The sequence below is a fragment of the Populus alba genome, chromosome 13 (genome assembly GCF_005239225.2).
Source record: "Populus alba chromosome 13, ASM523922v2, whole genome shotgun sequence".
NCBI classification, from domain to species: domain Eukaryota; kingdom Viridiplantae; phylum Streptophyta; class Magnoliopsida; order Malpighiales; family Salicaceae; genus Populus; species Populus alba.
In genome coordinates, this window is record NC_133296.1 from 16,616,738 (window position 1) to 16,639,768 (window position 23,031).

The following is a 23,031-nucleotide window of genomic DNA, read 5'->3' on the forward strand; positions in this document are numbered from 1 at the left end:
TTAGGGTTCTTAATTCAGGATTTGAAAAATTTTGATTGAGTCCCTATTCTTTCCATTGCTTTTAATTATACCAGTAATTGCCTCTAAATTTTTAATTTCATGTAATTTCAATGTTGCTAAACTCAATTATCAGCTCAAAAGTTAACCGTTATTTTCATTTTAGTTCTTGTTTCTAAATTTATGCATTTCGACCTTTAATTGACCAACAAACTTTTAATTTTTTCAATTTGACCCGTGATTTGGTCAATTTCAGCCTTTACATTTACACGCCCTTTTCAGTTTGGAGCTTAGTTTTGGATTTCTTCAATCAAGTCTTTAATTGCCTATTAAACTTCAATATTTATGTAATTAAGCCTTTGATTGAACCAAATTAAATCTTAAAAATTGCAATTCGAACATAGACTTTGATTTCTTCTAATTGAAGTCCAAATTGACTTTAAAAAATTAAATTTTCTTGCAATTAAGTCCTTAATAAATTCAATTAAACCTTGACAAATTCCAATTGAATCCTTAAACATCAAATTTGAATTTTCCTCCTTAAATTTAATCTTCCTTTGCCTATAGGGCCTTCATTAGTCAAAAATACATTGTCAAATTTTATAATCTTGTATTTTTTGATCTTCCTCAACTAGTATTCGATAATTTCCTGGGTATTTTGGTATATTCTTCTTATTGATATATTTGTGTGATTTTTTTCAGTATTTTTTTTAATTTTTTGCATTTTCTCTTTGCTTTTGTTTTTGATATTTTTGGTGTATGTGGGCCCCCCCAGAAGGGTAAGAACAATATTCCATCATCGCTCTTAAAATTGTATTTTAAAATATATTTTTTTCTTTCTTCCTTTTTTTTCCAGCCCCATTTTCTTGATCTTTAGGAGGGTATTTATAGAGTTTTGAGAGGTCTTGAATTCATTTCTGACCACTTGATCTTGGGGGATGTATAGTGAACCATTGATAATAACCTATTGAGGAGCTACATGAAAACCAAATTATTTTTTGCATGATGGTTGCATTGTCAAGACTCACTGAGTTGCCCACTTTTGAGACCTTGTCGGAGCTGAAGTTATCATCACTTAAGACCACCCGAGTTTGGTAAAGGGGGTATACACCATTCATTTGGATCCAACCTTACTTAATTTAAATGTTCGTAACTCTACATTCATGTGTTTAAAGTTGCCAACTCGATCAGCTGAAACTGTTAAAACAAAGATGCAAGTTGATGAATGACGTGTCATTTGCCTTCTTTTGATTAAGTCTGAACAACATGTCATTTAGGGTTCTTTATTCGGGATTTGAAAAATTTTGATTGAGTCCCTACCCTTTCAATTGCTTTTAATTATACTAGTAATTGCTTCCAGATTTTTTATTTCATGCAATTTCATCCTTACCAAACTCAATTATTAGCTCCAAAGTTGATCGTTATTTTCATTTTAGTCCTTGATTCTAAATTTATACATTTCGACCCTTAATTGACCAACAAACTTTTAATTTGACCCGTGATTTGGTCAATTCCAGCCTTTTCATTCACACGCCTTTTTTAGTTTGGTGCTTAGTTTTGGATTTCTTCTTCTTCAATCAAGTATTTAATTGCCTATTAAACTTTAATATTTATGCAATTAAGCTTCTGATTGAACCAAATTAACTCTTAAAAATTACAATTTGACCCCTAGACTCTAATTTCTTCCAATTAAAGTATAAATTGACTTTAAAATCAATTTTCTTGTAATTAAGTACTCAATAAATTACATTAAACCTTGAAAAATTCCAATTGAATCCTTAAACATCAAATTTGAATTTTCCTCCTTAAATTTAATCTTCCTTTGCCAATAGGGCCTTCATTAGTCGAAAATACATTGTCAAATTTTATAATCTTGTATTTTTTTTATCTTTCTCAACCAGTATTCGATAATTTCCTGGGTATTCTGGTATATTCTTCTTATTGATATATTTGTGTGATTTTTTTCAGTGTTTTTTTTTTTTAATTTTTTGCATTTTCTCTTCGCTTTTGTTTTTTATTTTTTTGGTGTATGTGGGCCCCCCAAGAAGGGTAAGAACAATATTCCATCATCGCACTTAAACTATGTTCTTATTTTCACAGGGGGCTATAATTAAGCTCAAACTATCGCAATCCATTAAAATTTTTAATTAACTAGTCAAATAAGAATTCTAAACACAAATCCTTTATGTTTATTTTCTCAACAATATAAAAGTTGCCAGAGTTTATTACATTAACTGCTAATTTTCTGGCACACCGTGTATTGATAATATTTTGCAGCATACACAGTCCTTGTACTCGCTTCAGTATCCGGGATACAGTTGTGGAGGCAAGCGTGGTTTTGCAAGTGCAAACAGTGGTTTTGCAAGAGCCATGCTGTCTTCTGCAATGGTAAGGTCGATGCTGGATTGGCGAGGTGGTAAACTCCAAGTAAACGCTTGAAGAAGTCTAGCAAATAGCATGGTAGTCATTGAGGTCCCAAGTGTCACGCCTATGCACCCACGTTTTCCGGTGGAAAACGAAATGAATCGCAGATTATTCTCAGTCAGCACCACCTTCTCCATTTCATTGAGGTGGCGCTCTGGCTTGAACTTGAGCGGCTCATCCCATACTTTAGGGTTTCTGCCCAGTCCTAGACGGCTAAGCAGAACATAGGAACCTTTCGGGATGAAGTAGTTGGCAACTGTTGTGTCGGCGGCCGACACATGAGGAACGTTAAATGGTGCAACAGGGTGAAGCCTGAATGCTTCTCTGGCACATGCCTTCACGTAATTGAGATGCGCAAAGTCTGATTCTTGGACAAGTCTCTCCTTTCCAACCACTCTATCCAGTTCTTCTGTAGCCTTTTCAAGTATCTCAGGTTGGTTTAGCATCTCTGCGAATGCCCATTCACAAGCATTTGATGGATTGTCCACTGCTGCAACCATTATTTCCTGCAAGTGTCATCATGTTTGAAAATCATTACTATGATATACAGTAGTGAAACTTGATTATTACAGTATTTTTTTTTTAAGGAAAGAGATGCAAACTTGAGACTTTCAAAGGAAGGGACACGAGTGCCAGTTAAGCTATAACTAGCTCATCACTGGTATAATTAATTAACATTAAAGACATAGATATGTGTTTCCATGTGGAATTCAAAATGTAAATGCATATAAAACTTACTGTAATTTGAGCTTTTATCTCATCTTTTGACAACAGGGGATTGCCATTAGGATCTTTCAGGGTAATTAAAATATCAAGCAAGTCCTCCGTATCCTTCTTTGCACCATCGTTCCATTGTTGAACCCTCTCATGGATTATGGGATCATGGTATTTATTGAGGATCCTATGATTCTCCATCGCCACCTTCTCATGCCCATCTAAGTCAAGCCCTATCAAAGATGGCAAGAAATCCGAGATGCAAAATGCATATATATGATTGAGGCTGCTGAAAAGGGCATCCACATACTCCTCTTCCTCAAAACCAGGTCCACCATCTTCCATTCCCTTCCCAAAAAACCTCTTATTGAACAGCATCTTCCTAGTGACATTTGCACAATAGTGCTGGGATGCAGTTCTCAAATGCACAATGCCACCTTGATGCACAGACTTCTTGCACTGGTTATACACGTAATGAACTAGGTGATCAGCTTCTTCAACTCTTTTGCTATAAAGCCACTGATGTTTTTTTGGAGAAAGTACATGAGTCATAAGAACTTTCTTCATTTTATTCAATTGGTCTCCAGAGGGAGAGACAACTGTTGTTAAGTAACCTCTCGAGATGAGATCTGTGGTCATGGTATTAGGTCTAGATGCAAAGGTATTATCTTGTGCTTTTAAGAATTCACAAGCAATATCAGGACAAATGACAGGAATCACATGAACATTTCCTAAACGGATACAAGCTATTTCAGTGTTCATTTCTTTCATGAGATTGTGTATCCATCGATACACTGGCTTGTTTCGGAGCATGGTAGGGAGGCATCCAACAATAGGCCATGGTTTTGGACCGGGAGGCAATGGGTGTTTCTTGACATTCTTATGGGATTGGATGAAGTAAAACAGTATGATTGCTAAGACAAGAAGTGAAGCTGGGGAGCTTAATAGGGTTGTGAAGGAAGTTGCAGCAAGATATTCCATGATCAAACAACTCGATCAACTAATGTTCTTGACATGCATGGTGTTCCTTGTGTGGCTTTATATAACAAAAGATTTTCAAAAGGGAGAGTCGTGATAAACACCAGATTGCCCCCACACAGTATAAATGTGCTATTAATCTATAATGTTTTGTTCTCTACTTGTCTTTGAAAAGGGAGAGTCCTGATCAACTATGCCATGTACATGTCATTATCTATTGCTTCTATTGATGTTACATTTATACAACGAGGAGGTTTAATCTCCCTCGTTTTGAAAATTCTCTTAGGATCATCCAATACACAACTCGAGATAAATATGGTAAAATGAGAAATAAAACATATTAAAATTTATATGATTTATTTAAATTTAGTTACGTTCACACAAGCATTAAAAAATTTTATTTAAGTAATGTTAGCATTATAATCGTATTTTTTTATTAATAATTTCTTTTTAAAAAATCTAAGTAAAATTCCCATGTACTCTCTCACAAATATTCGATAATTTTACGAATTCCTATCAAATAGTATCAGAGTTGCATAAACACTTCTTTCAAGTAAAGAATTGTATGACATGGTATTGTAATATGGTGGCATTATATTTGATTTTTAATTTGATAAGTAGAAATTTTCTAGTTTTGGTTTGACACATAATTGGATAAAACGAAGTATCTTATGATAGTTTTTTATTGGAAAACCAATCTTCTCCATCATAACCTTAATCTTGTGCATATATAATCTATATAACTTTTTTTTTTTATCACCGTAAAAATATGAAGTTTGTTTATGTTGGTTCATAGGTCACAAAGCCCTAAGCCAACTCCACCTTAGACAAGAATGCATAATTATTGATTTGTCAATGGCTTAAAAGCCTATGTTTTCCTGATGAACATGCCTCGAACATATTAAGGTTGATGAATTTAAAGGATTGCAGATTGCATGAAATCAAGAATCATAACTGACACGTGTTTATGCAAACACTCATTCCATCAGTCTACTCGAATGTATTACCAAACAGGATATGAGAAGCACTCATATAGATTAGTTATTTCTTTAGAGATATATGCTCTAACAGGTTGCAGACACAACACATGGAGATGATTGAAATAAATATCATCCAGACAATATGCAAATTTGAGATAATATTCTCCCTATTATTTTTGGATTCGATGGAGCATCTACACATATATTTATCCCATTCATAATCTCAAACTGTCTACTCGCTGTTGTAATTTACCATATATTTTTACTTGTTAATTAATTTTTGCTTGAAATCCAACACTTAATTCGGAATAATTTCAATTTTGTCTGCCATTTTAATCCAGAAGGTTTGTTTTGTACACCTTGCAAGGGGGTGAGCTTGGATGCATGCATGCAAGCCCACAATATCATTTCTCACAAATTCACAAATGAAGAACATGATTTGAATTCTCATTTTTTGATTGAAAAAGGCTGCCAGATCCTAGCTATTACAATGCTATTGTTACGCTAATCTCCATTGATGATGTTTTGCAGCACACACATTCCTCGTACTCGGTTCAGTATCCTTGTGGAGGCAAGCGTGGATTTGCAAGAGCCACAAACATTAATGACATTCATCATGCTAACTCCCTTTAGGCTACGCAACAACAGTGGCAGATGACCGACCCGTATTCCTAAAAATTGATGGTCGGTTTTGGTGGACCAACTGGTTTAAAAAGTCCAACATCATTTAATAATTTTATATCATGTTTTTTTTTTTTTTTTAATTAAGAAACACATATATACTATTTATACATAACAAAATAAATTTAAAAACTATATGAATATATAAATTGTAAAGGAATTTTTAATTCTATTTAAATACTTAAATGAAAAGCTAATATTTCTCCCGAAAAACAAAAAAATAACTAAGAATAAAAATATTTACCCCTGTGTTTTTTATTTTATCTTAGAGGGGTTTTTTTTTTTTTCATACAAGGAACAAATATTCTTTATTTTTATAAAAATATCATCCAAATAAATTCTATTTATATTAAATAAATAAATAAATCTCTTTTAAATATTATAAAAATATAAAATAATTAAAAAAAATGATATTTCAATAAATTAACTAAAAGAGTTTTTAATATTTTTTTAAAAAGCTAAAATATAATAGAAATCTTTCTCCAAAAAGTCAAATACATATGAGCATGGAAATATTTAAATATTATTTTATTTTTAAATATGTGTGTGTTTTTTTTTTAATCTTAGATGACTGATTTTTTTATATATAAATGCATCATGCAACTATAATCTATTTATATCTAATATAAAAGAAAAAAAACAGAAGATAATATCTATGAAAATTAAGCACAATATAGCAAGTAACAATTTTGTATTAAAATAGTTTTTACTTGAAAGAATTATATATATTAGAAAGTGATATAAAATTATGTTTTTGAATTAAAGTAGTTATTTAACATGTTTAAATAATTGGTTTTTGAATACTTTAAGAGTAACTAGTTATAACGAGATAATTACTGAAGTTCCACAGCCACAAATTAATCAGATAGCGGTGGCGGACGGTGATAATGTTTTTTGTCCAGGAAAACGTTGTTCCTCGTGTATCCTTGCTGGTCCACGTGTATCCATGTCAAGCCAGATCCAACTTCTCCATTTCTTGACCAGATGTTGATGGTCCATGCATCTTTTAAAGCTGATCATGTATCATGTCATAATCCAATTTTAGGTTACTCTTAAAAATCAAATTTTTTTTTCAAAAATAAAAAAAATAAAATAAAATAAAGGCTGGCAACATGGAATAAGCAAATCGGGAAATCAAACTGCAATTTTGAAGGAAATTCAAGGCCTAATTGTACTTTATTTTGCCCAAAAATAAAAAAAAAATGCAAATTCTAGGTCAAATTAAATGATTATTGGACGAATTTGCATAAAAATTAAGTCTAATGACATAATTAAATTTTTAATAGGCCAATTTGATTTAATCATGGGCCAAATTAAATTTTAATTATGTTTAAAAATTAATATAGATCCAATTGAAGGATTTAATTAAGTGCAAGGACTTAATTATACTTTAAATGGGTCAAATTAATTTTATTTTGGGCTTAATTGGTGAAAATTAAGTTTGGGAGCCTAATTTGGGCTTCATTAAGAATATTGGAATTTTAAGAGATCAAATTTAATTTTTACCAAGTTAATTGATTAAAATTAGGGGCCTAATTGCATTAAATAAAAAAGGTTTAGGGTCAATTAGGGTTCAATTGAAAGAGGGAGGACTGAAATGAACTTTGACCAAAAACATAATTAATCACCATGACTACACCTACGACGACACACCATGGCTATGCCCCAAGGCAACACCCATAATATTTATGGCGACTTGTGTATGTTAAAAGGTGTCACCGAGACTTAGAGAGCTTTCATGATACACGAAAGATGAGTTCCACCTACTAGACGAGCTCCATATACTGGACAAGCTTCACCTACTGGAAACTCTTTAAGGGATTGATATGAGATCTCTTTCGTGCAATAACACTATTTTTCAAGGGATTAATATGATATCTTCCTATTATAATAACACCACTCTCTAAGGGATTGGTAATATGTCTCTCTAGTGCAATAACTCCACTCTCTAAGGGATTGACTTAATCTCTATAGTGCAATAGCACCACCCTCATTGGGTTCCTCTAAGCCATTTAGAAATTTTCTAAGTATAGGCTTATCCTTCTATGGGTTCCCTCTAGCAACTTAGAAATTTTCTAAGTACGAGTCCCACCCTTAATGCATTTCTCCATTGAGTTTCTCTAATGAGAGTTCTTCCAAAGGGAGTTTCTCAATTGAGAGTTGCTCTAATGAGAGTTGAGTTCTTCTAATGAGTTCAACGATATGATTTTCTCTAATAGGAATTGAGTTCCTCTAATGATTTTGAGTATGAGAGTTTCTATAATGGGAGTTAAGTCTATCCAATGAGTTCAAAAATGAGAGTTCCTATAATGGGAGCTGTTTCAATAGGAGTTGAGTTCCTATAATGGGAGTTGTTTCAATAGGAGTTAAGTTCCTACAAAGGGAGTTCTTATAATAATTTTGAAAATGAAAGTTCCTTCAATGAGAGTTGAGTTTCTCCATTGAGTTCAGAGATGAGAGTTTCTCCAATGAGTTTGGAGATGAGAGTTCCTTTAATGGCAGTTGAGTTCCTATAAAGAGAGTTCCTCCAATGAGTTCGGAGATGAGAGTTCCTCCAAAGGAAGTTCCTCGAGTGGGAGTTCCTCCAATGGGAGTTAAATTCCTCTAATGAGTTTGGACATGTAAGTTCATCTAATGAGAGTTGAGTTCCTCTAATGAGTTCAGATATGAGAGTTCTTTTAGTGGGAGTTGAATTCTTCCAGTAAGTTTGGAGATAAGAGTTTTTCTAATGGAAACTCTTTTAATGGGAGTTGAGTTCCTATAAAGAAAGTTTCTTTGATGGGAGCTAAGTTCCTCCAATGAGTTCAGAGATGGGAGTTCCTCCAATATGAGCTTCTTCAACGAGAGTTGAGTTCCTATAAAGACAATTCTTTCAATAGGAGTTCCTCTAATGAGAGTTTCTACCTTAGGTTCCTCCAATGAGTTCCTCCTATGTGTTCTTCAAATAGGTTCCTCCCATGTGTTCCCCCTAGCCACTTTAAAATTTTCAAAGTACGGGCTTTACCCTCAATGGGTTCTTCTCTTGGGTTCCTCCTATCTTAACAAGCCCCATTTAAATTGATGTTATTAAACACTTAGTTTAGCAATGAGAAACTCTTTTTAAACATGTTCTTTTAAAGAGAAGACACAAAATAATTTTTTGAGCTTTGTAAATGACTCCAACTTGGGGTTCTCTTCTATTACATTTCCTTTATTAATGATATATAGGTCTTCAATATCTTAAATTTCATATAATTTGAGAACATATTTCTAAAGTAATCTTAATATGACAATCTATAAACTACTGAAACCAGATTTTCTAAAGCAAGATTTGCAATGCATAATATATCTTGTTTTTTATGGAAAATGAACAAAGCATTTGTTGCACGTGTGCGGCTTCGCGACGATTGTCCACCCTTAAATGTATGGATATATTTCTGGTAAATGTTGGGAGACAAGGAATTATATACTCAAATGTATGGATATATTTCTGGTAAATGTGGGGAGCCAAGGAATTCATTGTCTCTTAGCGGTGAAAAAAAATGAAACGGGAGTCACCACCTAGTTTTTGGTTACTAAGAACCATAACTGGTCTCAGAGATCAGGTACGAAGACTGATTGCATAAAGAAAAGATATTAGCACCCCAAATACGCCTTACCTAAGGTAAGCTGCATTGTTTTATTGTTTGATAAAAAATCTAAGGTCTTATCATGTTAGTCCGCTTATGGTTCAAGAAAAGCCCTCTTCAATAAAGAGGTTCTTATCTTATGGGGTAAAAATCTAACTAGTCTAATGTCTATAAAAGAACTACCTTTTTAATATCGGGAATACGTTTTACGTATAAATTCATAATCCAAGACATTAAAACAAAACAAAATATTTTTTTGGTTTTTTTTGAAATATTTGCCAAGTTCTCATGACTTTAATAAACTGGTTATTAAAGCCAAAATGCATGCTAAAATATAATATATATTTTTTGAAGTTTTCTTTGTTGTATAAAAATACAATATGATTTTTAGTTTTGAGAGACTTGACCATATGCATGAAAAAAAAATATTTTTTTTTTGTTTTATAAAATTTTTGCAATGTTTTGACGAAAGCCGAGTATTTTAACACTGCATTTGTATCTTTACAGTGTAAAAATACAAACCAATATTAATCAAAATTCCATAACAAAATACGCGGAAAAATCATAAATTTTTCCGAAAATATTTTTTTTTGAAAACTTTTGAAACTAGGCCAAACCCGGCCCAAAAACAATTTTGGGCCGAATCCCACTACTGCATGAACAGTGGGCTTGAATTATAATTCACACCCACTGTTCATAAATGAACAGAAGGCGTGAATTAATTCACGCCTACTGTTCACGCAGTGAACAGCAGGGAAGAAGAGGAAGAAGAAGAAGAAGAAAAGGGAAGGCTAACCTGCAGTGGTTCTAACGGTGGTGGAGGGTAGCGTGGTGCAAGCAGTGGTGGCTGACGGTGGCTACGGTAGGAAGAAAGAAGAAGAAGAAAATCTACAGGGGGGAAGGACCAGCGGTTGCTGTGGCTGGATGGTGGTTGTGTTGGCTTCCTGTGGTGAATATGGTGGCTGAAAAGCTGAGGGTAATGACAGCGGTGACCTGGACGGCGGAGAGAGAGAGAGTGTGAAGAGACAGACGACAGAAAAGGAAGAATTCTGGGGAGGAAGGCTGGTTTTTTGGCTGTCTTTGGACCCAATTTTCTCCACCCTTGAGGCATGAAGATCAAATCTATTTATAAGCGATGGAAGAAGGACACTTTGTCTCTTATGGTGCAAAATCACAGCCCTTGGTTCAACCGAAAAGCATCCCAACCATTGACTCAAAGTAGCAATGATGAACTGTCAGTTTTGCAGGAAAAATAGCTAGTCGGGTTGGCCACTTTGGGCGGTGCCACCGCTTCTGCAGCCTCGATCAGCCTGAACAACTTGCACTAGCGTGTAGTCAAGTATCACAGGATCATTTGTGTGTACGTTTCATCCAATTTGGTGATGAAATGAGGCGCCAAATGCCTTGGGAAGGTGGCCACCCAACTAGCCTCGCTAGAGAAGAAGATGAATAGTGCCTTATGATGTAGTCCTTCAATTTATGATTTATTTCTATCTACACCCCTGATTGGCTTCAAACTTTTAATTTTGTTCAATTTTAACCATGAAGAACTTCAATTTCAACCCTAGATTTCACCGTATTTTTTCCTTTGGTCCTTGGTTTTGGATTTATACAATTTGACCCTTAATTGATCAATAAACTTTCAATTTCTTCAATTTGACCCTTGATTTGGTCAAATTCAGTTTGCGTATTTTCTAATTTGGTCCTTAGTTTTGGATTTCTTCAATCAAGTCCCTAATTGGCCATCAAACTTCAATATTTATGCAATTAAGCCCCTGATTTGACCAAATCAACTCTAAAAAATTCTACTTTGACCCCGAAACTTTAATTTTTTTCAATTAAAGCCTAAATTGACAAAAAAATCATTTTTTTCTTGTAATCAAACCCTATATAAATTCAATTAAACCTCCAATAAAATTTAATTGAGTCCATAAACATCTGATTTTGGATTTTTTTTTCTTATATTGAATTTTTCTTTGTCAACAGGTCTCTTCATCTGTAAAACATATACAGTCAAATTTTAATCTTTGAATTTTTGAGCCTCCTCAACCAACTTCTAGCCATTGTTTGGACGCTCTAACATCCTCTTCTTATTGTTATTGTTTTTTTTTTTGGATTTTTTTGTTTTTTAGTTCGAATATTTTTTTTTTATTTTTTGTATGAGAAAAAGTGAATTTGGAGAATAACCCAAAAATGGGTTATAATAGCATTGGCAAACACCTTTTTTAACGTGCATGAAATGAAGGTTATCAAGTATAATTTTTTCTTTTTTTCTGATAATACATATTTTTGTTGGCTATGGTACTTGTAATTTCCATTTCTCGCCACACTGAGCTTTATTTCTCCTACTAAGTTCTCTTTAGGAAAATTAGAGTTCATTTTTCCTAAAAAGAGGAATTAATTTGGGCATTCCTTCAACCTTGTCAATTTAAAAGTAGTCATTCTTCATTTACCCCTAGAAAAACTCGTTAATGAAGGCTGTTGGAAGGGGATGTTCTTCGAGCTGGAATGTGTGAATTCATGTGGTATGCTGGTGCTGTTGCATCTACTTTAAGGGTTTATTGTTATGAGTGTTTCATCAACCTAGCTCAAATACCAATTATTGAAAAACACTAAATACACAAATAGTTTTGAGCTTCTGATCTTTTATTCATTGATATTTGTTGCACGTGTACGGGGTTGCGACGATCATCCACTCGGATCAGGATCGTCGAGAATGATGTGGGTGGAAAGGTTAAGGAATGAGATTTGCCATGTAATATTTTAATCACTAGAAATCCTAACCGGTCTTAAAGTTTGGGTAAGGGGACTGATTGCATAAAGAGAATGTATTAACACCCCATAATATATCTTACCTGAGGTAAGCTGCATTGTTTATTTGTCTAATATAAACTAAGAAGAAGTTATGTTTTCTAACTGATGATTTGTTTAAGGTTTAAGGTTTAAGAAAAAATCCTTCTCAGTCAGGGGATCTTTATCTTATAAATTTAAAAATATAACCATTCGAATGCCAACATCAAAAAAATAAAATAAATTATCTTTTTATTTAATATTAGGAATATGTCTTCCATATAAGTTTATAATCCCATATATTAAAAAAACAAAAGATCTGTTTTTTTATTTTTTTTTTATTTTGGAAATGTAGAACAAAATCCTTTAAAATTTTACAAACTTATTGTAAAATCTATGTAATATTAAAAAAAAAACATGTCAAAGTATTTTTGATTTTTTTTAAAAAAAAAATGCTTAAATAACTTTAGGATTTTTAGCCATATGCAAGAAAAAAAAATTATTTTATTTTATTTTTATTGTTTTTAGGCTTTGTTCGGCAAAAATCCATTTTTCTTTAAAATAAAATTACAAAAAATAAGCTTAAGAAGTGTTTGCCAAACACACCTTTAACCCAAAAGCCTTTTAATAAAAATTATTACAAACCGAACAGGGTTTTAAATCTTTTGACTTGACCCCAGCAAAGTTGACCTGAAATTTTTTGTTCAAATATAAACTGAACAAAAAAATCTGGTTTTACCCAAAAACAAAATAAAGCAAAATAAAATAAAATTGAAACACCTAAAAAACAAAAAAACAAAAAAATTCTTAAATAAAAAGATGAAGAACACCAAGAACTTCAATAACACTTAACATGAACCTATGAATATGGGTTCCAAAACAGACCAGATTTGGTTTAAACAAAGGTATATACGTGTTGTAAATTATGCAAAGATCAATAATGTAGTATCCATTTATATTGATTATCACTAAAATGTCTTGATTTTTATTAAAATCAGCTTTGGTTCAAAACCAAAACTCTAGGATTAAAACCTATCAAAAACATGTTATTTATGCAAACAAACACTAGATTGTCTACTAATCATGTATAAAAAAGGTGTCTGTGTAAAGAAATCGACCAAACACGATCCAAATCTAAAGGCTAAAGCAGTGTTCCTTCCAGGAACACGAAAAATATGCTAAAAAAACCCAAAAAATCTCCAGTTAAGGCAGCTTTTGGCAAACCTAGAAATGGGTATTTTTTGCTCTTAAAACATGCTTTTTTTGTCCAAACAAGTTACAATATCATACACAAACATGTTTGATCCAAAAAACTAATAAAAAACCATCGAAGCATGAAAATCAAACAAGAGATACCAAATCAAAAAAATTAATTACTTAAAAACAACCTATATATTCATGCAACATGGATTCAAAATTAATTTTCTGAATTTGTTTTGTGCATGAACATGCCTAACAAATTCAGGGTAAACATCATTGCTTTAACATGCATAGCTCTAAACAAAAACTAAAACAACATTGTTTATCAAAAACAAACTTATACAACAACTTTAATGCATCAAAAAAAAAAAAAAAAAAAAAAACTTCAATATAACTTAATTAAATAAAAATCATAGCAATAAAAAGGTGAATGGAACATCATTTGTGAAACATTGAAAACCTCTTTTCTATGCTTGTAAACATAACTATAAAACAAAAAACAAATAAAAAACACCTTAAGTAGGCCACAAGGGCCTGCTTTTGGATTAGATAGTATACCTATAACAACTACTCTCTTTCTTTTCTTTGGAAAATTTAGCCTTTCACAAACTTACTAAGTTTAAGAAACTTGAGAAAACCTTGTGTTAGCCTCTCAAATCTTCACACTTAGCTTTTTCATCAATATTTTTTTTTCTTTCTTTTTTTTTCCAACCCTTTTTTTTAAAAAATCTTGAAGGGGGTATTTATAGGATTTTGGGAGGTCTTGCATCCATTTCTAACCTCTTGATCTTGAGAGAAGTATTGTGAACCCTTGATAAGAACCTATTGAGGAGCCATATGAAAACCAAATCATTTTTTGCATGATGGTTACACTATCAAAGCTGACTGAGTTGCCTACTTTTGAGATCTTGTCGGAGCAGTTCTGAAGTTGTCATCGCTAGAAACCACCTAAATTTGGTAAAGAGGGTATACACCATTCATTTGGATCTAACATTGCTTAATTTAGAGGTTTGTAACTACACACTCATACGTTTGAAGTTGTCAACTGCATCAGCTGAAACTGTTAAAACAAATATGCAAGTTGATGAACGACGTGCCATTTACTTTCTTTTCATTAAATCTGAATGACATGTCATTTAGGGTTCTTAATTCGAGATTTGAAAAATTTCAATTGAGTCCCTACTCTTTCCATTACTTTTAATTATACCAGTAATTGCCCCTAAATTTTTAATTTCATGTAATTTCATCGTTGCTAAACTCAATTATCAGCTCCAAAGATGACTGCCATTTTCAATTTAGTCCTTATTTCTAATTTTATGCATTTCGACCTTAAATTGATCAATAAACTTTTAATTTTTTCAATTTGACCCGTGATTTGGTCAATTTCAGCCTTTACAATGACACATCCTTTTCAGTTTGGTGCTTAATTTTAGATTTCTTCAATCAAGTCTTTAATTGTCTATTAAACTTCAATATTTGAAAATTTTCAATTGAGTCCCTACTCTTTCCATTACTTTTAATTATACCAGTAATTGCCCCTAAATTTTTAATTTCATGTAATTTCATCATTGCTAAACTCAATTATCAGCTCCAAAGTTGACCGCCATTTTCAATTTAGTCCTTATTTCTAAATTTATGCATTTCGACCTTAAATTGATCAATAAACTTTTAATTTTTTCAATTTGACCCGTGATTTGGTCAATTTCAGCCTTTACAATGACACATCCTTTTCAGTTTGGTGCTTAATTTTAGATTTCTTCAATCAAGTCTTTAATTGCCTATTAAACTTCAATATTTATATAATTAAGCCTTTGAATGAACCAAATTAATTCTTAAAAATTACAATTCGACCATAGACTTTAATTTCTTGCAATTAAAGTCTAAATTGACTTAAAAAAATTAAATTTTCTTGCAATTAAGTCCTTGAAAAATTCAATTAAGCCTTGAAAAATTCCAATTGAATACTTAAACATTCAATTTGAATTTTCCTCCTTAAATGTAATCTTCCTTTACCAATGAAGCCTTCATTAGTCGAAAATACACTATTAAATTTTTTAATCTCGTATAGTTTGATCTTCCTGATTAGTACTTAAAAGTGAATATTTATCAAGATTTTATATCATCATTTTGCACTTAAAGTATCAATAACTCCTTAACTAAAACATGTTTTATAATAACAAGTCTAATACTATAAAATGCCCTAATATATGGTAAATATTCATCTTAAATGCAGGGCTATCACATAAATCAAAGGATTCATTGATGAATTCAACTACTGAAATTTATGAAGATAAAGAGAGGGTGAAACTTAGAAAAGAGATGTTGGTGCAGTCCAAACTGGAACACTGTTCGGTAATTGGGTCATATCTTGAGTTTTAGATGTCCAAATGACCTCAAATTTTTACAAAGATTCAGTAAGACATAGGCCTACAACTTTCATGTTTTCATCAAGATCTAAGAAGGCCGTTTTCAAGTCCAAATTATAGCAAGAACGGAGAAGTCCGAATATGTCCTGCAGCCCGAACACTGTTTAGTGTTTGGCCCATATCTGGAGTTCTAGAAGTCCAAATGACCTCCATTTTTTTTTCCTGGAAAACTGAGTCAATTTCCTACAACTTTCATGTTTTCTAGTGGACCCAGTTCGAATGGTAGCATTTTTGTTTTATTCAGACAAGAAGATAAGGATTTTCACCAAGTCAAAAGTTGGCCACCCACTCAACAATTAGTCATCAAATCAATAATTCCGAATTTTGGCCTATAAAAGGAGGCATTTGCCATGCATTTGGGGGCTTGGTTGTTCATATCAAGTTCATGCTCTTTATTTCTCTCCTTATATTTTTTGTAATTTTTAAGTTTTGCTTTCATTAATATCTTGTTTGTGCTTTTCATTTCCTTTCCTTTCTTTAGTTAACTTGTATCTTATTTATGTTGTTTTGTTTATTTATGTTTCTCTTCTTCATTATTTTTAGCTAAGTTTATTATGTCAAGGTGAAAAGGTTACACTAATGGTGTAAGAATAAGTATAGTGTAAACTAAACATGGACCTTAATGTTTAATATTAACATGTCTTATCTTTTTATCTTACTAATTCTTAATACCTTGCTTGTTAAATGGTTAATCTAGATTTGTGTTGTATAACACTTGATACAACAAATGCTTGGCACTCTCATAGCCCAACCGTATGGTAGTACCTACACCTGAGCTATGAAAGGAACTTGATTTGTTGTTAACATCAGTTAACATTATGAATTCCTGATAATATTTAAAATTTTGGTGTTATGTAAATAAGATAATTAATATGATCATGTTAATAATTTATAATGAACTATTAATGACAAATTATCCAATTGGAACTTCCTCCGTGTGAGGTTTTCAAATTGAGTAATAAGAGTTTATACTATACTTGTTTGAAATACCATTGGTGGATCCTCTAACCTTGACATTTGTTTTTTATTATTGTTTAATCCTTACATTAATCTTCCATCTCAAAGTTCTCATTAATTTCTTCCTCCTCTTCTTTTTATTGTTATTATTATTATTATTTATTATTACTACTAATATTATTATTATTATTATTATTATTTACATTCTTGTTATATTTTATATACGTTAAGTATGCTTTGTATTTGATCAAGGATCCTAATATTGTTGGTCTTACCTTGTTCATTCGCATCAGAAATCTATTTATATTATATAATATATCTCTTTGATCTTTTCATAAACTCAGTATATAGGCTGGAAACCTGTGACCCGATCTTTTAAATCATTCTCAGGTATAACAACGCCACGTACTGAGTATTATTATTATTATTACTATTAATATTATTATTACTATTACTATTATTGTTATTATTATTGTTGCTATTTTTGTTATTATTGTTGTTGTTGTTGTCTTGTTATTTATAATTTATACAATTAACCTCTCTGTGGTTCGACCCCGATCTTACCGGGTTATTTATTACTTCGACACTCCTGCACTTGGGAGAAGACATCAATCTTTTGGTCGTGTCACTTCCTCAACCAATATTCAATAATTTTTTGGGTATTCTAGTATATTCTTCTTACTGATATATTTGTGTGATTTTCTTTTTGTATTTTTTTAATTTTTTGCATTTTCTCTTTGCTTTTTTCTTTTAGTGTATGTGGGGCCTCCAACAAATGTAAGAACAATATTCGATCAACGCTCTTAAATTATGTTATTTTCACGAGGGGTTATAATTAAGCTCAAACTATCGCAATCCATTAAAATTTTTAATTAACTAGTTAAATAAGAATTCTAAACACGAATCCTGTATGTTTCTTTTCTCAATAATATAAAAGTTGCCAGAGTTTATTACATTAACTGCTAATGTTCTGGCACACCGTCTATTGATAATATTTTGCAGCATACACAGTCCTTGTACTCGCTTCAGTATCCGGGATACAGGTGTGGAGGCAAGCGTGGTTTTGCAAGTGCAAACAGTGGTTTTGCAAGAGCCATGCTGTCTTCAGCAATGGTAAGGTCGATGCTGGATTGGCGAGGTGGTAAACTCCAAGTAAACGCTTGAAGAAGTCTAGCAAATAGCATGGTAGTCATTGAGGTCCCAAGTGTCACACCTATGCACCCACGTTTTCCAGTGGAAAACGAAATGAATCGCAGATTATTCTCAGTCAGCACCACCTTCTCCATTTCATTGAGGTGGCGCTCTGGCTTGAACTTGAGCGGCTCATCCCATACTTTAGGGTTTCTGCCCAGTCCTAGACGGCTGAGCAGAACATAGGAACCTTTCGGGATGAAGTAGTTGGCAACTGTTGTATCGGCGGCCGACACATGAGGAACGTTAAATGGTGCGACAGGGTGAAGCCTGAATGCTTCTCTAGCACATGCCTTCACGTAATTGAGATGCGCAAAGTCTGATTCTTGGACAAGTCTCTCCTTTCCAACCACTCTATCCAGTTCTTCTGTAGCCTTTTCAAGTATCTCAGGTTGGTTTAGCATCTCTGCGAATGCCCATTCACAAGCATTTGATGGATTGTCCACTGCTGCAACCATTATTTCCTGCAAGTGTCATCATGTTTGAAAATCACTACTATGATATACAGTAGTGAAACTTAATTATTACAGTTTTTTTTTTTTTTAAGGAAAGAGATGCAAACTTGAGACTTTCAAAGGAAAGGACACGAGTGCCAGTTAAGCTATAACTAGCTCATCACTGGTATAATTAATTAACATTAAAGACATAGATATGTGTTTCCATGCGGAATTCAAAATGTAAATGCATATAAAACTTACTGTAATTTGAGCTTTTATCTCATCTTTTGACAACAGGGGATTGCCATTAGGATCTTTCAGGGTAATTAAAATATCAAGCAAGTCCTCCGTATCCTTCTTTGCACCATCCTTCCATTGTTGAACCCTCTCATGGATTATGGGATCATGGTATTTATTGACGATCCTATGATTCTCCATCGCCACCTTCTCATGCCCATCTAAGTCAAGCCCTATCAAAGATGGCAAGAAATCCGAGATGCAAAATGCATATATATGATTGAGGCTGCTGAAAAGGGCATCCACATACTCCTCTTCCTCAAAACCAGGTCCACCATCTTCCATTCCCTTCCCAAGAAACCTCTTATTGAACAGCATCTTCCTAGTGACATTTGCACAATAGTGCTGGGCAGCAGTTCTCAAATTCACAATGCCACCTTGATGCACAGACTTCTTGCACTGGTTATACACGTAATGAACAAGGTGATCAGCTTCTTCAACTCTTTTTGCTATAAAGCCACTGATGTTTTTTTGGAGAAAGTACATGAGTCATAAGAACTTTCTTCATTTTATTCCATTGGTCTCCAGAGGGAGTGAGAATTGTTGTTAAGTACCCTCTCGAGATGAGATCTGTGGTCATGGTATGAGGTCTAGATGCAAAGGTATTATCTTGTGCTTTTAAGAATTCACAAGCAATATCAGGACAAATGACAGGAATCACATGAACATTTCCTAAACGGATACAAGCTATTTCAGTGTTCATTTCTTTTCATGAGATTGCGTATCCATCGATACACTGGCTTGTTTCGGAGCATGGTAGGGAGGCGTCCAACAATAGGCCATGGTTTTGGACCGGGAGGCAATGGGTGTTTCTTGAAATTCTTATGGGATTGGATGAAGTAAAACAGTATGATTGCTAAGACAAGAAGTGAAGCTGGGGAGCTTAATAGGGCTGTGAAGGAAGTTGCAGCAAGATATTCCATGATCAAACAACTCGATCTACTAATGTTCTTGACATGCATGGTGTTCCTTGTGTGGCTTTATATAACAAAAGATTTTCAAAAGGGAGAGTCGTGATAAACACCAGATTGCCCCCACACACTATAAATGTGTTATTAATCTATAATGTTTTGTTTCTCTACTTGTCTTTGAAAAGGGAGAGTCCTAATCAAAATCTCCCTCGTTTTGAAAATTCTCCTAGGTTCATCCAATACATAACTCGAGAAAAAATATGGTAGAATGAAAAAATAAAAACATATAAAAATTTATATGGTTTATTTAAATTTAGTTACGTTCACACAAGTATTAAAAGATTTTATTAAGTAATGGGGAGGATAATAATAATATTTTTTTTATTAATAATTTCTTTTTGAAAATCTAAGTAAAATTCCCATGTACTCTCTCACAAATATCTGATAATTTTACAAATTCCTATCAAATAGTATCAGAGTTGCATAAACACTTCTTTCAAGTAAAGAATTGTATGACATGGTATTGTAGTATGGTGACATTATATTTGATTTTCAATTTGGTAAGTAGAAATTTTCTGGTTTTGGTGTGATACACAATTGGATAAAATGAAGTATTTTATGAGAGTTTTTTTTATTGGAAAACCAATCTTCTCCATCATAACCTTAATCTTGTGCATATATAATCTATATAATTTATTTATTTTTATCACCGTAAAAATATGAAGTTTGTTTATGTTAGTTCATAGGTCACAAAGCCCTAAACCAACTCCACCTTAGACAAGAATGCATAATTATTAATCTGCCAATGGCTTAAAAGCCTGTGTTTTTCTAATGAACATGCCTCGAACATATCAAGGTTGATGAATTTGAAGGATTGCAGATTGCATGAAATCAAGAATCATAACTGCCACGTGTTTATACAAACACTCTTCCATTAGTCTACTCGAATGTATTACCAAACAGGATATGAGAAGCTATCATATAGATTAGTTATTTCTTTAGAGATATATGCTCAATAAGTGAAGCTGGGGAGCTTAATAGGGTTGTGAAGGAAGTTGCAACAAGATATTCCATGATCAAACAACTTGATCTACTAATGTTCTTGACATGCATGGGTTTCCTTGTGTGGCTTTATATAACAAAAGATTTTCAAAAAGGAGAGTCGTGATAAACACGAGATTGCCCCACACACTACAAATGTGTTATTAATTAATCAATAATTTTTTTTTCTCTACGTGTCTTCAAAAAGGGAGAGTCCTGATCAACTATGTCATCTACGTGTCGTTATCTATTGCTTCTATTGATGTTACATTTTTACAAGGAGGAGGTTTAATCTCCCTCGTTTTGAAAATTCTCTTAGGATCATCCCATACACAACTTAAGATAAATATGGTAAAATAAGAAATAAAACATATTAAAATTTATATGATTTATTTAAATTTAGTTATGTTCACACAAGAATTTAAAAAAAAAATTATCAAGGAATGTGAAAATTATAATCATATTTTTTATTAATAAAATAAAATTGAAAATCTAAGTAAAATTCCCTTTACTCTCTCACATATATCCAATAATTTTATGAATTCCTATCAAATGGTATCGAAGTTGCACAAACACTTCTTTCAAGTGAAGAATTATATGACATGGTATTGGAGTATGATGATATTATGTTTCAATTTTGATTTTCAATCTAATAAGTAGAAATTTCCTTGTTTTGGTTTGATCTACAATTGGGTAAAGCAAAGTATTTTATGAGAGTTTTCTTATTGGAAGATCAATCTCCTTTATCATAACTTTGATGTTTGTACACATTGAAAAAAAATGTTTTTGATAACATTTTCATCACTGTTATGGACGTGAAAGGAAAGACAAATGACAAAATCAATGATAGAATGGATATAACATCTCTCTTTTTTTTTCTTTTTTTTTTTTGTCATTTTATAAGTAAAAAATTAAGCCTGTGTTTTTCTTGAAAGATATACCGAACAAAAAATCGAACATATCAAAGATTGGATGAATTTGAAGGATTGCATGTTGCATTGAATAAATAGTCATAATTGTCATATGTTTATGCAAACACTCATTGCATTAGTTTACCAGGATGTATTACCAAAGAGGATATAAGATGCACTCACATAGATTAGTCACTTCTTTGGAGATATATGCTCCAACAAGTTGCAGACTCAACACATATAAAGGCTTGAAATGAATATCATCCGGACAATATGCAACCTTGAGATAATATTTCCTCCATTGTTTTTCGATTTGATAGGGCATTTACCATACATTACCATTTGAGACAAAATGAAGGCCCAGTCCAATATAGATGGATGTATCCATTCAAGAGGTTATAGATTACACATGCTTTATAATTAAAATTTTATTGTCCTTCTTTGCACATTTCAAAACATTCATTTAATTATATGCAAGTATTTATTCAACCTTAAAAGTAAAAAACAAGGCTCATGTTGAGGCTTTGTGTAACAGCCCGACCCAACATGCTGAATATTATCCGCTTTGGGCCTTACCGCCCTCACGGTTTTGTTCCTGATGACCGAGCCACTATGAACGCCCCAAAACGCGTTCGACATGTTAGCACCAACACTACTAATAAGGCCAGCAAACACACCCCTCACCCGTCGAGTGTTATGGATCTTACAATCCACCCCTCTTAAGGAGCCCGACGACCCCGTCGGCACAACCGGACAGCCAGTGAGGTCGGCTCTGATACCAAATGTAACGACCCGGCCTTTTCAAGCCAAAGTCACTGGATTTTTTTTTGATGTCGCTGCCGATTCCGAAATCGGCAGCCTCAAACTGTGTTGTTGTTGATTCAGGAATCGACAGCCAAACTGCATCGCTGCCAATTCAGAAATCGACAGCCCGAAACTGCGTCGTTGTCGATTCAGCAATCGGCAGCCACACTGCATCGCTGCTGTCGCACGTCGGAAAATCCGCGCGGCATCAGCTGGCAATTTTTTCGTTATTTGTTTGCTTTGATTGGTTCGTTGGAGTTGCCACCTCGTAATTGATTACAGGCTACTAGGAAATCGGATGTACTAGTCTTGTCAGAGATTCGCGGGTAAGGAACTGATTGTGGTTAGGGAAGGTATTAGCACCCCTAACGCACCCTACCTGAGGTAAGCTGCTTTGTGATCTTGATGTGTTAAAGAAGTTTTAAAATTTTATCTTTTTATCGGATATTAGAAATACAACTTACGTATAAGTTTATAATTCTCGACCGTGATCCAATCAAAATATTAAATTCTTCTTTAATCTTTGTAATTTTATCATAAAAAAATAAAACATTCATAAAACAAATACAAACACACACATACACTTTCATTATTTTTTGTTTCTTTTTTTTTTGTATATCCACATTACAAATTACAAATTAAAAAAAAAAACTCAAAACTAAACAAATATTACATTAAACACAT

At 32.9% G+C, this 23,031-nt stretch overlaps 2 protein-coding genes across 2 annotated transcripts; both read right to left on the reverse strand.

Moving 5' to 3' along the window:
- Positions 1 to 2,163: 2,163 nt before the first annotated feature.
- On the reverse strand, positions 2,164 to 4,160 carry LOC118032500 (isoleucine N-monooxygenase 2). Its single transcript, XM_035037212.2, has 2 exons — positions 3,160 to 4,160; positions 2,164 to 2,927 (listed from the first exon to the last, which is right to left on the reverse strand). The coding sequence occupies exons 1-2, from the start codon at positions 4,114 to 4,116 to the stop codon at positions 2,298 to 2,300; spliced, it is 1,587 nt and encodes a 528-aa protein (XP_034893103.1). The 5' UTR covers positions 4,117 to 4,160; the 3' UTR covers positions 2,164 to 2,297.
- Positions 4,161 to 17,597: 13,437 nt separating this feature from the next.
- LOC118032503 (isoleucine N-monooxygenase 2-like) lies at positions 17,598 to 19,618 on the reverse strand. The gene is given in 4 exon segments (XM_073403747.1): positions 17,598 to 18,410; positions 18,645 to 19,133; positions 19,135 to 19,389; positions 19,391 to 19,618. Coding segments are annotated over 4 exon segments (1,587 nt in total). The 5' UTR covers positions 19,604 to 19,618; the 3' UTR covers positions 17,598 to 17,780.
- Positions 19,619 to 23,031: the final 3,413 nt, after the last annotated feature.